General features: G+C 43.2%; 2 protein-coding genes across 2 annotated transcripts in view; one reads left to right on the top strand and one right to left on the bottom strand.

Annotated features, from left to right (window-relative positions):
• CDH13 (cadherin 13) overlaps window positions 1-16,133 on the top strand; it is a gene marked incomplete at both ends in the record, with an annotated part of 1,025,013 nt that overhangs the window by 876,181 nt on the left and 132,699 nt on the right. The window contains one exon of the mRNA XM_079724018.1: window positions 730-870. Coding sequence (XP_079580144.1) covers window positions 730-870 — 141 coding nt within the window. The remainder of the gene's footprint in view (window positions 1-729; window positions 871-16,133) is intronic.
• On the bottom strand, window positions 1,502-2,077 carry LOC307067093 (dynactin subunit 6-like; the record flags this gene model as incomplete). Its single annotated transcript, XM_079724388.1, has 1 exon — window positions 1,502-2,077. The coding sequence occupies one exon, from the start codon at window positions 2,075-2,077 to the stop codon at window positions 1,502-1,504; it is 576 nt and encodes a 191-aa protein (XP_079580514.1).

Here is a 16,133-nt window from a genome sequence, read left to right as displayed (position 1 = left end):
CCTTCACTGCAAGTTGGAGAAGGGCAAGTGCTGTGAGAAATTTACATCCTTGTTCGACAGCCATTATAGAATCACGCTCATCCCCCAATGTGCTTCATGGGGCAAGGTCAGCTGTTCTTTAACGACAAGCCATGCCTGGGGTCATAAACAAAACATCCTGATAGGAATGATACGAAGATCGGTAAGATCTTCTTGAAAGCAATGTTGAAATATCAATAAAGACTCTTAAAATGTTCATACTCTTTAGCCTAATAATTCCACTTCCTGGAATCCATCATTTTTTTTTAAAGTCAAAATACATTGAGAGCTTCCTGAATAAAGATGTTCATTGCAGTGTTATTTAAAATTGTCAAAATTTTAAGAAAACTAGAAATAACCTCAAGTCCTAATAATTGAAGATGATGAAATAAATTATAAATTATGCATATGATTATATTTTATGCAACCCTTAAAATAATATCAAGGAATTATGGTGGTAAATGATATTGCATGAAGGAAATGATATTAAGTTTCCATCCCCACAGCCAACTCTAGTCTATGAATAGTGACTGTCTTGCCTTGGAGAGATTCCAAAGACACATTTATGCACAACAGGTAAGAGTGCTATGAAAGGCGCCTGCCCTAGATGGAGGGGGGCACACAGCGTCAGCCCGAGCAACGTGCATGTCCCCTATCCCGAGTGATAACCCAGATCTAAATGTCATCTTCTGTTGTGCTTCTGCTTTGTAGACTCTGGAAAATCCCAAGTATGAATTGATCATTGAGGCTCAAGATATGGCTGGACTGGATGTTGGATTAACAGGCACGGCCACAGCGACAATCATGATCGATGACAAAAACGATCACTCGCCTAAATTCACCAAGAAAGAGGTAAACCCCTGTTGAATGCCAGCCTTGTGGTCATGGCCGTGATTGCTGATTAACATTAATTCAGTGTACCACAGCCCTAGCCAGCTCCCTGCTTGGGACATCAAAACACTCTGTGGAGAGAAGATGGTGTCTTGCTGGAATACTTTTTTACATTTTTATCTTTTTTTTTTTTTTTGTAAAGCTGAAAATACCAGAACATTATGAAAACAAAAGCATTGAATCTTGTTAAAGTCCATAAGAAGACAACTTTTAATGCCAAAGTGCCATTTTCATAGTTGTATTGGTGTTATTTAGTGCTGAATTGTGTGAGTCCTGTTGTGATTTTTTTTTTCTTTCTTATCATGGGTAGTCTTTTATATAACTAAAATTCATGGCCAACATTTTACATAATGAAAAACACAAAATAAGAAATCTGTAAATTATCAGAAATGGGACAAGGACATCAGAAAATAATACATTTTATATAAATTATAGAGGACAGTTACAATGAAAACCCATTTCTTTCCTCTCTAACTCAATTTTACAAGATAAAGTCAACACATATTATTCTGCAGACTAAGAGTGCATAAACACTGTGGCTCTTTCAAAAGACAGTGGTCAAAGACAAATGTTATCATGTCATATATTGTTCCTAGTTCTTAACTGGAGTTGAGCTTCCTTTCATAGTCTTCTTTAGGTGATGGTAGTTTGGCAAGATTTCCATCAGGAAATCCGGCTGTAGTGTCTGGGGCTGTGGTCGCTCGGTCTGCACCTGACGAAGGCAGTCTGCGCCGTAAATCACTGTGTTCTCAGGGGTGACTTCAAACGTGTTCAGGTTGCAGCAGGCCCCGATGATGCAACCACTTGTCAATGTTACGTCTCTGCCTACATACGCTTTTGATTCAATAACATGATTATATCCTATTTTCATGGCTTGGGAATAACAGCCACCTTCAAACACATTATTATTGGTGCCAATGATCATAGGTTTGGGCTCTGGATCTTCAGCATCAGGAGTGATATTTTCAGGGTGAGCATTTATGATGAGCACCTGTTCTTCTATTAGGTTACTTTCGCCGATCACTATGGGCCCGGCTTCCGCAATGATTCGTGCTTTAGGGTGGATCACTGTCCTGGGTCCTATAGTTACATCACCCTTGATTTCACTCTCTACACACACAACTGCTCCAGCTGCAATCTTCACACTTTTTTGAGTCTTTTCCGCCATGGTTTGGGCCTGACCTCCCTATTGTGATTTTAGCATAACAATAACTATTTTTTTCAGCAAGTACAGATTGAGAGGCCAGACGGAAAAGCATCAAGAAGGTAGAGCAGATTTTCTTGGCCATAACAGGGTGGCCCAGGAGCTTATAAGTAACAACCAAGTTAGCTTGTCTGGGAGAACCATTACTTATTCGCGGCTCCTGTGCTTTTATGATTGTGGATCGTGCTTGCTGTTTCCCATTTTTTCCAATGGAGCAAGGTTTGGGGACAGGCTGAGTATGCAAGATTTCATCCAGCTGCTGAATTTGTATCCAGGCTAGGAAGTCACTGGCACTGAGTATCTGATGGAAGTGTGCTACCGTCATGGTTTCTTTGGGGGTCAGGACCAGAGCCAAGGACTTGACGCCCCTCTCACTGAGCAGGAGCGTAGCATCAGTAATGACAGCCCCGTCGTTTGCCAGACCTTTGCTGGACATCCACCACCACCACGGGCTCTCCACCCTCGATCCATTGCCTCATCTGACCGTGTGAGGTTGGATTCGTGAGCCACGTTTTTTACCCAATGAGAGTGCTTATTTTAAGCTCAGAGAATCTCAATCTCCAGGGTTATAGGCAGAGTAAGTGGCAGAAATGGGATGTGAGCACAGCTCCCTGTTTACCATGCTCTCAGCTGCAGTGCTTTGCTTCCAAGGGAGCCATTGATATTTTCTGAATGCCTCCTGGACGTTCAGAAAAAAGATCCGTGTCTGGATTTGCAGTTGCCCACCCCTCTCTCAGGTGTCTCAGGGCTACCCCAGGTGGCCCTTCTCAGCCCCCTGGCTCCACAGTGACCTCTCCACATTAGCAGCCCTACATGACTCATTCAGGAGGTGGAAGTCTCCGCCTCTGCCAGTGGTGTCTTAGACACTCAGGATTCTAACCTCAAAACAACAAAGTCCACGTAGCTGATACGGTCTATTCTGTTGCTCCCATGACACTGTTTCTATAGCTGCTAATACAGATTGCTTATTATTCCCATGTTTCTCAAACTGTGTTCCAAGAAATTAGTTCCACAAGTTATTATCATTATAGGGCAGGGGGTGGGGAGAGATTTCAGGGTCAGGCAGATGTGGAGAACACTTGAGATGAATGATGTGAAAGATTTCTTTTACTGTAGGACTTCTGGGTACCTTTAAAATGCTTTGTGTTTCTCTAAGAGGGGTAGGTGTGGTCTGTAGGGTTTCTCAGACTTATTTGGCCTGGGAATAATTTTTCCTGGTCCATCTCACCATGGCTCATCAAGCTGGTATTCATGGGATATTCATTGGGAGATATTGGTTTATCTGCAGAATTTCTTGCAAACCTCTTTCAAAAGGATAACTCAAGGCACAGTGTAATATTCAATATAGACATAGTAATGAAAATAGAAATTGGATAACCCCAACCTAAAATACGAACACCTATTAACGTTACCAGGTGGGTGAGATTAATTAGTTATTTCAGTGGAGCCTAAACTAAGCTCAGAATTGTGTACCTAGTTATGGACTAAATATTGTGAATGAGAGGCTTTTGTTGTTGTTGTTGTTGTTATTAATAGCAATGAATTCAAGGAAACATTTTAACATAGATCTTAAAGTAAGAGACCTTAAGTAGTATAATGGAAAATGTATTCATCTGTGAATATTGGCAAAAGCACAAAACTCTCTTCAAATGGACATTGGGGGCTTCCCTGTGGCGCAGTGGTTGAGAATCCGCCTGCCACTGCAGGGGACCTGGGTTCGAGCCTTGGTCCGGGAAGATCCCACATGCCACGGAGCAACTAAGCCTGTGCACCACAACTACTGAGCCTGGGCTTTAGGGCCTGCGAGCCACAACTACTGAAGCCCGTGCCTAGAGCCCATGCTCTGCAACAAAAGAAGCCACCACAATAAGAGGCCCGCACACCGCAACAAAGAGTAGCCCCTGCTCACCACAACTAGAGAAAGCCCGCGCACAGCAATGAAGACCCAACACAGCCAAAAATAAATAAATAGATTTATTTTTTTAAAAAAAATGGACATTGGACAATGAGCTTGAGATTCCCTCAGGGCAGAGCTGATGTCACAACTCATATGGAGAGACAAGTAACAAAATGAGAAGAATGGGTAGCTAGCAAGCACATCAGATTCTCTCTCTTAGATATTAGGTATCCCATAGGAGTCTTTGCCAATGTTGGATAAATCAAATTCACAATTAAATTTTCTAACATGTTCCAGGATGGCTGATGTTCTTTGTCATTGATTCATACATTTTGGACACCAGAACGCTAGAGGCAGTATAACAGCGATGTGAAAGGCTGGGCTCTGGACCAGAACTGGATTCATATCACACCTACCAGCCACGGGATCTGAGCACGTTCACCATCTACATTCTCGTTTTGTCACCTGTTCATGGGGCTGATCATAAAGCCCACCTCATTGGGTTTTGTGAATGTCAAATGAGCTGAATGGTGAATAGAGCACTAGTGCTTGTCACCTCGTGTTCTCTGGTGTGTTGGCGATGGGGATATGGTGGTAATTTAGAAGGTGGTAGTGAGGACAGTGATGACGAGGATAGTGGGACAAAGGCAGCGGCGAGGAAGGTGGTGAGGAAGGTGGTGGTGAGGAAGACGGCTGCAGTGAGCAAGATGATGATATGATGGTGACGATGTTTCTAAAATTCAAAAGGCCAACTGACGTTCTTATCTAAAGGGCCATCTCCCCTCCATGTTGAAAGGCTGCTGTTTTCCTTGAAAGCAATCTATGAACCTGCTCAAGCACTTCAAAATATGTGATTAAGACCCTCAAGTTCCAGGGGAGAAGTAATTCTGGAGGAGAGGTGGCAGAATCTGTAAAACTCATCACTGTGGGCAAAAGCAAAGAAGGCTAAGAGGAACCTGTTTGGCGGAAAAAGAGGACTGATAAGGACTCAGCCCAAAGGTAGTGGTCTTGGGTGTGGAAGTGGTCAAACAGGATGAACTAGGAATAGAGAGGAAACATGGACCCTGTGATCTTAAAGATGAAATAATTTTCAGAGATGAAGGTCAAGATTCAGTCATCCCAGAATGGAAATGGTGGTCATTTGGGCTTGAAGGTATCTAGAAACCTGTCCAAGAAGATGTTGTCTTATGTAAGTTTCTGCATATATTAGGATATTTCTTAGGAAATTCATAGAAGTATATGGTTCTTATCTTTTTTAAAAATTCTATTTTACATGGTCTTCCATCTCCAGAGAGGTGCATTTTTTGATCTGTTTAAAAGAGGAGTTTCAGTTAGCCACAAATAACACACAGGAAATAATGCTCTGTTAAATGACTTAAAGGTATAGTTTCTCTCACACAGAAGTCCGTAGGTAGACAGTCCCAGGCCAGTATGGTGAGACCATGATATTGTCAGTTTACCATACTCCTCTTATCTTTCTTCTCTGCCTTCCCCAAAGCTGCCTCGTGGTACAATAGGGTCACCGCAGTGCCAGCCATCATGTCCATGTAACAGGTAGAAAGAAGCAGGAAATGAGAGGAGGACCTGCCACCTAAGTAAACGTCATTTAAAAAGATTCCCCAGAAAGTCAAATGACTTACATCTCCTTAGCCTTCCTGGTCTGTGAGGGAGACTGAGAAAAACTCCAACTGTCTTTAGTTGGCAGGTTGCAGCCTTTGGTAATATAGGGGTTGTTACTAAGGAAGGAGATATTTTAAAGGGCATTTTAAACAGCACATTCTTAGTGCAAACTAATATCTTTTGTTCCCCTTGTGTTTATTCACACTGACTGTAAGCTTGCTGAGAAGCAAAGCCCACGCCTCTCTTATTCTCTGTTGCATTCCCAGTTGGCACTCAGTAATTCACTCTCTGCCGAATGTTTCCTGAAGGTGATTTTAACTGGAGAACAGTGTCACTGGATATGATGAACCAAGTACTTTAAATTGTTACTGACACATGAAATCAATTTTTAGTCATTGATTTTCATGAAAATTTGGGTTAGAAGCACTAGTCTCCCTATGGAGAGTCTTCCGTGAGTTTTCCTAATAGCTTTCGCACGTGACTTTAACTGTTAGTTTATGTTTACATGTTAGTTGTGACTTTTCTAGATTAGGTATTTGGAAATGATTTTAGGAAATCTAATTAAACTTTCCAAACCCAGAGTTTGGATTATAGTTAAGAATCTCAGTCCCATTTAGAGCAAAATGACTTGTCCATTTCTCTCTCTAAAGTTGCTTTTTTTTTTTTTAAGACATGTGATTTGTACTTATAGCATAGGCGATGCTCAACACATACTGACTGAATAACTCATTTTCATGTAAACCCCAGGTCATGAGGATTAACAAACTTGCTATTATTTTTAAAATAATGTGTTTGCAAATGATTATAAGGTTTTTAAATGAGTTTTCATTCATTTATTCAATCAGTTGCTTTTCAGATTTTAATTAAAATGGCAATTGGTAATGAAGACTGAATAACAGGATTTTTTTTTTTTGGCTATTTGATGAATTCTTTCTAAAGTAAATGTTTCAGTGTTCAAGCTATAACATTACAATACATGTAGTAAAAATGGCATAAATCTTAAAAGGCCCTGTCTTCCTGGAAGATGAGAGATGGGTAAATGCTTTGATTTTCATAAAGGGGTGAAGATAAATGGTGTGAGCTGGAAGCTGGCAAGGTGAAACTGAGCCACCAGCAGATATTTGCATTAAGTTATCAAGGGGGTGCTGGGGTCCAGTCTCCAATTCCTAAAAGTCTTCAAGGACCTTAATGCTTTAGGAGTCTTATTTTTCTTGGGACTATGAGCTTTCATAATAAAAATATTTTCTTAATTAACTGCCTAATTCACCCTATAATACTTTTTCTCTTACATGTTTGACTGAAAACTCTGTTGTCTCTTCTTTATATAATAATTATGCAAAACCATTTTCTATAGAAAGAGAGCAAAAAGACTAGTCTTCCTGTAGCAGGGTTGATAGAAATTTGCTCTGTATTATTGAGAGTTTAGAAACATTTTTTCACCTTTACCACATTATTTCATTGTTGGAAAACTCATGTAAATTTTGAGAATTGTGGTTAAATTTAAGGAAATCTCTATCAAGTTTCTGTCATATATATTTTTTTATATATGTATGTATATATACATATATATATGAGCTCTGCAATTTCAAATGTTCTTGTATAAAGACTAATCTTTAAATTGATGACACTTGTTATTCGTGTCACCCACATCCTTGTTTTGAGACATATAAGAGTTTTATATTGTCTTTATTGATGTTGGTATTGCAGGTAAATCACAAGAAATTTAAATCTTTACCAATGTGTTCATTATGACTCACTTCTCTTCATTAGTAAGTTTATCAATCAAGGAACTATTTTATTTCTTACATCAGAAATTTACTTTTTGCTCTTAATGAAACATCTGATGCAAGATGATGTCAGGATAACATTTGTTTTATTCCTTAACTTTATCATTTTTGCTTTCTGTAAACCAATAAGAGTAGAAAAGGATGACTTTAAATCAGTCTAGGATTGAATTAGTTCATCATTGAGTTTCAGTCTTACATGAGGGCTATCGTGGTTTCCCTTACTCCTGGGTACAGCCTTTCTGGGGCCCCAGCTGAAAGATGGGTATTTTTACAAGGGCCCTTCCGCCTTGGACACCCTGAATTTCAGTGGTCTTGTCATCCGCATGAGACTGCTGAAAGCTCTGCTCAGCTTCCTGATCTCTTAGCAGCACTTTCTTCTCAGATTCTTAGCCTTTGTCCCTGCGCCTTTATAATTTAGAAACTGCGTTAAGGGTAAAAGTTCCATAAAGTATTGGCTTCACTTCAGTAAACTTCCCTTCTCAACAGGATCCTGGATTCTCAAGTTCTGGCTGTCTTCATAGCTCTGTAGTGCTTTCAAATTGGTGGGGGGTTTTGTGTGACGTCTGTATTCTTGAGCTATCCTATATTGAGTTGACATGAGTATTGGGAGTTTTCTGAACTCTTTTGGATCTTTTCATTTGTTTTTGGTAGTTTGATGGCCCCGGGTATAAAACTCGTAAATGTACCTTTGTGTGCTAAAGGTCTAACTGAAGTGAATGTATTTATCCACTCCTCCAGGATTCCATGCAGTATATTTGAGTGCTTTAAATGAAACTCTCCATAAGAGTTTATTTCCCTTAGGAGAGCCCTTTAAATTCAGAGGTGCCTGTGTCTAAACACTGACCACCTAATTATATATGCTGTTTGCTCAATAGAGATTAATCCAGAAAACCAACCACATACTTCTTAGAAGATTGAACCCATTTCATTTATCTGACACAAGTGACTTTTCTGGAGGGTGGAGTCCAAACATACACTATTGGGATCTTTATCCCGTGCTTTGAGTGGTGGATGGAGCTATCCCAATATGTACAGAAAGGGAATATTTGGAGAGAACAGAGCAGTGTGATTTCAGTGCACGGATACCACCAATTCCCAACTGTGCAAATGGTCACATCCCTCCAGATTACATCACTTCCTGGTCCATCTTCGTCCAGGCCAACATCTTGTCCAAGGACTCCAGGAGCCATCTATTGCAAATTGCATTCCCAGCTTCCCATCATATAACTGAAGAAGGGTTGGCTGTAAAACAGCCAACACCCACGTTCCCCATTTATCTTCACTTGGAAGGGGTGAGTTCATTGCTTTCTTCTCCTGCACCAAGGTCGTAGAAAAACATGAAATCATCAACTAAATCTCCTAGTGTTCAAATTTCAGAGGTACTTGAAACAACAGGTCTACAGCTGGATTTCTCGACTAAAAGAGAGTGAAGGGAAACATTTGTTCAAATGTAAGCAGTGCTCTATAAATAGAAGCCATCATCCAAACAAGATTCTTCCTGCTAAGGAAAAGGGTAGTGTGTGCTTTCCCAGATTTAATTGTTCAAAGACAGCAGGATGAGAAATCTGGCATTGGCAAAAATGCCCATGTCGCTTATACACTGTGTTTGTGATGTCAAAACATCTGGATTTGTTAAAGTGAAAAACTAATCTACCCTGTGGCTGGTTCTTCAAGCCCCTTGTAGAGGTAGACCAGATGGCCAGATGATTTATTGCATTAATTGCTCTTTCATAGTTATACTCATGATGCGTTGATCCCTATCGTCCCTGTGTGAACCTCTATGCAGATTCTGTGCCTTGGCTAACCCTCTGGTTATGCTCAGAGGGTCAGCAGCAACTCAGTGACAATGAAAGCAATTTTTTACTACCTCTGGTGGAGTCTCACCACTGAGCCTGTCTCCCAACATCGTTTAGATGCTTTGATATTTAGGGACAGGTCCGTTTCATCACTGCCTCTGGGACTCAGCACAGGGGCAACATCAAAAGTTTAACTAGAGATGAAATTATTATTCATGCAGTAAATCCTTTTTACCACCTGTTGTGTCTCGGCTTCTAATATACTATTCAATATTATTGCAGTTCCATATTATATACAGGGTTGCATGTACACCATCATATGTCGTTATGTAATATTCTGTTATGTATTCTATTCTTTTCTAATATGTACCCATCCTAGTTTGCACTTATTTTATTCTAATAATATATAATATTCACCTTCCAATGTGCCATACGGTTAAGTTACTTATTTGCTTATTCTCAGTCTCCCCAAATTAGAATGTAAGCTCCACGCAAAAAGGAACTTTGTCTCTTTTGTTCCCTGCTCTGGCCCCAGCACCCAGCTTTGGAACATAACCAAATAATGTGCAAATGAGTGAATAAATTATAAATGTTTGAGAATAAGCAACAGAGGCCATGGAAAAGTTAGAGAGTGATGTTGCTGAAAGGGGCTTTAGAAAGAACCTCATCCAACCCTCTGGTTTTAGAGCCGAGGGAGGCTGCTCAAGGCTGATTGCAGATCCCAGGCCAGCCTCATTGTGGCACAAAATACTGCTGCCGGTGAAAAACCAAGGCCCTACTGTAGCACAAAGTCATGAGGGACCCTAAGATTTCTCATTTTTCTGTGGTGCAGAGAGCTGAGAGGGTTGGAGTTAAATTCCTTTCAAGAAGCTAATAAACGAATCTGCATAATTGCAGAGAGCCCTAAATCTACTTCCCTACCAGTCAAGTAAAAAAAAGAAAGAAGGGCTTTCCCTGGTGGCGCAGTGGTTGAGAGTCCGCCTGCCGATGCAGGGGACACGGGTTCGTGCCCCGGTCCGGGAAGATCCCACATGCCGCGGAGCGGCTAAGCCCGTGAGCCATGGCCGCTGAGCCTGCGCGTCCGGAGCCTGTGCTCCTCAATGGGAGAGGCCACAGCAGTGAGAGGCCCGCGTACCGCAAAAAAAAAAAAAAAAAAAAGAAAGAAAAAGAAAGAAAGAAAACTCAACGTTAACAAATAATACATAAAGGAATCATTAGAGTGGAGACAGACTCGGCTTTTCCTGCTAACTTAAAAGCAAGAAAGAAAATATTCCACAGCCCCAGAGTTCTGTGTGGGTTCATTCTTCTAAGTGGGATTAAACAAAATAATCCAGAATTGATTTTAATATATTCATTTGTTTCTGAACTAAAATCTGTTTTAGTTACAGGCTGAATATCAGTTTTCCCAGTATAGGCAGCATTTTATTTTGCTGTCGACCTGCCCAGATCTGAGAAGACAGGAATTTATGAGAAGTATCTTCTTCAAGAAGCCTGTCTTAACTGAATGTACCTATTGCATATTGTAACATTATACTGTTGCCTTCCAAAGTGCATTCATTCCTTCATTCACTGATTCACCAGCCCATCCATCAGAAGTGTATCCCATGATTCCTCTTTGCCAGGGACTGTGTTAGGCTGGGATGCAGTGTGGTGAGCACAACATCCCAGCCTAACAAACATGGTCCCTGACCTCAGGAAGTTATGGTCTAAAGTGGGGACAACTGACCAGCAAAGCAAATAGCTACATATGGTCCCTAGTGACAAGATGGAATCACCGTACATGGACACATCGTGCACACATGCTGTGACACTCACTGAGGAGGTGACATTTACAATGACTGTGCTAGTGTCCTAGGGCTGCTGTAACAAAATATCACACACTGTGTGGCTTGAGCAGCATTAATTTGCTCACAGTTCTGGAGGCCAGAAGTCCAAGATCAGAATATTCACAGGGTGGTTCCTTCTGAGGAAGCATCTGCTCATGCCCGTTTCTTAGGTTTCCAGTGGTTTGCTGTCAATCTGTAGCACTCATGGGCTTGTAGATGCGTCACCCGTCTGCCCTCATCTTCACATGGCCTTTCTCCCTGTGTGCGTGTCTGTGCATAATTTTCCCGTTTTTATAGGAATGCCTGTCATATTGGGTTGGAGCCCACCCTGCGACCTCATTTTAGCTTGGTCACCTCTGTTTCCAAAGAAGGTCATATTCTGAGACACTGCCAGTTAGGACTCCACCAGGTCTTTTTGGGGAGACAAAATTCAGCCCCTGCCAGTGAGACGTGGGGGTATGCAGAGGGTCCGTGTGAAGACACGGAGGCTGGGAAGAGCATGTCTTGCTTGAGGAACTGAGAGCTGTCCAGTGTGGCTGGAGCAGCCTGAGAGACGGCGGGGGATGTGAGACTGGAGCCAGTCACGCAGGCAAGGCACGGAGGCGGTTCACCGGAAATGCAGTGGGAAGACACTGGCGGACACCGTAAAGGGTAGACCTTCCAAGACTTGGAGCCCCCATGCTGCTCAGGAATACCATGGTTCCTGTGGTCAGAGACGGCTGGCGCTGATGCCACCAGGCACACACGACCCACCACCTATGTCCTTCACAGAACTGGAAATAGCCACAGCAGGGAACCAGCATTAGTGGACATTTACACAGTTGTTTTTAAGCTTATGAAGCCCTTCCACACTCCACGTACTCTCTCCCACCTAAAACCTGGACAACCCAGTGAAAAGGGTCTCGTTCTCATCCCCGTGCAGATAAGAAACCTGAGGCTAAGTGGGCTGATTCCTCCCCAGATCACTGGGGAACTAGAGGTTGAGATTCTGAACTTTGCACTTCCTTTTTCCTTGCAAATTCAAAGAGTTGTCTTCTCTTAGCAAGTGTTCCATCAATAATAGCAGATATGGGCTTCCCTGGTGGCGCAGTGGTTGAGAGTCCGCCTGCCGATGCAGGAGACACGGGTTCGTGCCCCGGTCCGGGAAGATCCCACATGCCGCGGAGCGGCTGGGCCCGTGAGCCATGGCCGCTGAGCCTGCGGGTCCGGAGCCTGTGCTCCACACCGGGAGAGGCCACAACAGTGAGAGGCCCGCGTACCGCAAAAAAAAAAAATAATAATAGCAGATACGTAGTGAGCTTTTATCAAAGGCAAGACTGGCCATTCTGTCAGAAGTTCTGTCTGTCCAGCACTTCTGGACCTGCTCCTTCATCCTCTTTATCCTCATTAAACAAACATCCAGAAGCCAATGCAAACATCTGAAAGCACTTGCTTTGGGCCAAGCAGTGTCCAAGAGGCTTACTTACATTCCATTGTTCACTCCTGCTGCCAACCCTGAGACTCTCATTGTCATACCCATTTCATGGGTGTGGAGACTGAGGCTCAGAGAGCTGAAGAACTTGCCTGGAGTCTAGGCCCCATGCTTTCAACCCTGCACTAAGCTGCTTCTGCACCATGCCGGCATTAACGACTTGCCAGCGGAGTGTCTGTAGACCCCATTCTCAGAGCACACCTGCTGACCAGCCACAGCTGTTATGTTCCTATTCCATGGTCTTGCCCTTCGGGTCAGCTCTCCAGGATTCCTTGGCAGGGCTGTTCCTCAGAGAACATCCATTTGGTTTCTCCGTTTACACTTGTGCACCAGGGACTGCTGAAGATGCAGGGCTTATAACCTCCAATCTCAGTTCTGCTTGAACTTTTCCAGCATCACCTCATCACCTCCTGCCTCCCTGTTGCCACACCTGCCTCTCTGTTCAAATCAGGACAGTGTTTAGTGCAAGCGCTAGATACAACTACAACACACACACACACACATACACACACACACACACATACACTTCTGGGCTTGCCAGGGTGAGTGTAAGCTACTCTTTCTCCCTCCACAATTTCTTCAAATTAAAAAAAAGGGGGCTTCCCTGGTGGCGCAGTGGTTGAGAGTCCGCCTGCTGATGCAGGGGACACGGGTTCGTGTCCTGGTCCGGGAAGATCCCACATGCTGCGGAGCAGCTGGGCCCGTGAGCCATGGCCGCTGAGCCTGCGCGTCCGGAGCCTGTGCTCCGCAACGGGAGAGGCCACAACAGTGAGAGGCTCGCGTACCGCAAAAAAAAAAAAAAAAAAAAAAAAAGGGGAGAGATCTTTATTTTTTTTATATATATATATATATTTATTTTATTTTATTTTATTTTATTTATTTATTTTTGGCTGTGTTTGGTCTTCGTTGCCACGCTTGGGCTTTCTCTAGTTGCAATGAGCAGGGGCTACTCTTTGTTGCATTGTGCGGGCTTCTCATTGCCGTGGCTTCTCGTTGCAGAGCACAGGCTCTAGGCGCACGGTTCAGTAGTTGTGGTGCATGGGCTCAGTAGCTGTGGCTCGTGGGCTCTAGAAAGCAGGCTCCGTAGTTGTGGCGCACGGGCTTAGTTGCTCCGCGGCATGTGGGATCTTCCCGGACCAGGGCTCGAACCCATGTCCCCTGCATTGGCAGGCAGATTCTTAGCCACTGCGCCACCAGGGAAGCCCGGGAGAGATCTTCTAATCGCCATAAGTAGTCTTGTGTCTTTATTTTCATAGGTCTAGTGGGCAAATATAATAATCATTTCTTACAAGCAAAGAATAAATGAAAAATGTTTTCATCCAGAAAACCAATTTTTTTAAGCTAACAGTGATTAAGTGCTTATCTTTGGGAGGTACTAAGTGCTTAGGCATCTTAACTCATCTAATTCTCATAGCAGCCCTATGACATAAGTACTCTTATTATCCCCGTTTCACAGATGACAAAAGTGAGTCATGGGAATGTTAGAAATGTTCCCACGGTTATAGTATGCTGGGGCAGGGATGCCACCTCCAGGTGTCTGGTTCCAGAGCACAGCTCTCAACCATTATGCTAGACTCACTTTCTGAGATTTTACACATTGTTCTGGTTCTGTGGGATTCAGAAGTGAAAGAAGCCAGGCCCCCGACACACTGGCCTTTTGTTAGTTTCTCAACAACCAAATCAAATAACCTATGTTGAACGCAGCAACGTTGTTGGAAAGATATTGACAGTTCCACTTTATATACCTTCACGTGCATATCTAATTCAGAATCTTCTGGTATCGCTATCAGTGGCTTATAATGGTATACTAATTATTAGATATCTCGATTGAAATCCAGGTTTTACTCACTGGAGAATTCGGGCAAAGGCCTATAAAGCAAGAAGAACTTTGGTTCATTAACTAGGGTCATTTTTATACTAGTCTGCTACCTCCGATAACAATTTTTAAATCTTTTAAATTTATAACTGTCGTTACTGCAGTTCCTCGAACATTAATGAAATAATGTGCTTCCTCAAGTTCACAAATCTTTTGTGCATTTGATATACTTGTTCTGAGTTAGCAGGGTTGAAAGTGGCCTCAGCTCTCACTCATGCCCTCACCGCGTGCTTAGCTAATAGAGGCAGTGAGCTGAAGGCTGGAGATTTAAAGCAGATGGGCAAGCCCTTGTCTTCTTGTGGCTTAGTAGGGAGGACAGATATTAAAGGAGCGCAAGAGGGGTGCATCCCACAGATAACTTTAGAGAGCTTTGGGAACATGACCTAAGGAAAACAGACGTGGTCGGAGATCTGGAAAGGAGAGGTCATAAAGTAATTTGTCATCCTCTTAAGTCTTGGCTTTGCTAAGAGAAGTGATGCAGGTGGTGCTAGGATAGCTCCTTCTGAGCTAAGCATGCAGCTTATGTAAATGCCCTGAGGCATGCACATGGCCTTTGAGGGGCTGAAAGAAGGAGCTGGGGCTAGCCTGTACTGTGTCCGCACAGGGGTGGGTGAGAGAGGTGGCCCACCCTGGGTGGGTCTGCTCCCCCACTAACAGACTTCAGGAAGCCATGCATTTCCCTTAAGGTCCCCCAGGTCTCCCAGTCGGAATTAACGGGCTCTCTTTCACCAGCATTTTGTTCCTGCCTCAATCACAGCATTCTTCCCAGCACGCGCTGGATCAGCATTATAGGTATCCATTTCTGCCTTCTCCAGACTGGAGCTCCCTGAGGGCAGACACAGCTTCATTTGTCACCTTCCTCCCCTTTAGTCACAGAACAGTGTACACAGAAGGAGCGCAAAGAATATTTGTTGCATTAAATCAAATCCAACAAACAGCGCTCTTGCCCGGCAGCTCTGCAAATAGAAACAGATGCCTTTGCTAATCGCCCCTAGATACATGGTTTAACACAGGTTCAGTTCAGAGCTGTAAATCTATATATCAGAGCCAGAACCAGTTAGCTGTCTGGTTTGTAATAGCCGAGCACTGGCCTCCCACATGATGGGCTCAGAGGAAAGCCTCAACAAACCCCAGCGAAATGAACTGACCACTTAGAGCAGCCTTGTATAGAAATGGTCAAAATATCTTTTTTCCTTCAGCTCCAGGAAGTTGAAAACACAAATCAATTTGATGAAGACTGAGACTAGAGGCTCAGTCTTCCTCAAGAAAATGTGCTTTTAATTTCTCCAGAGTTAAAGATCGTTTGCTTGTACTCATTTTGTTGTTGAAAGCAGAAACTCACTTTGAACCAGCATGAGCAAATCCCAGAATGCATTGGTACTCATCCCTGGGGAAGGCATTGGTCCTCATCCCTGAGGAAGGCATTGGTCCTCATCCCTGGGGAAGGCATTGAAGGGCTTTCTGACCTTAGATGTGGCTGCCTCCAGGGCTCGGACAGCATCATCAGAATGTTCTCCATATGTCACTCCATCTCTCAGCTCGGCTTGTCTCTCTGTATTGGCTTTATTCTCTGGTAGGCTCTCTCCTCGTGGCAGGTGAGATGGCCTCTGGTGACCATAAGCCTGTGTCCCCATGGCTTATGTACAAAGGAAGACATGCACACCCTCCCTCTTGCCCAGAACCAAACAGTAATCTCACAGAAAGACTTTGGTTGTACTGGGTCACAGGGTCACTCAGACCAGACCCT

This window comes from Hyperoodon ampullatus (assembly GCF_949752795.1).
Source record: "Hyperoodon ampullatus genome assembly, chromosome: 18".
NCBI lineage: Eukaryota > Metazoa > Chordata > Mammalia > Artiodactyla > Ziphiidae > Hyperoodon > Hyperoodon ampullatus.
Note: the sequence above shows the minus strand (reverse complement) of the source record. Positions and strands in the feature narration are given on the sequence as shown.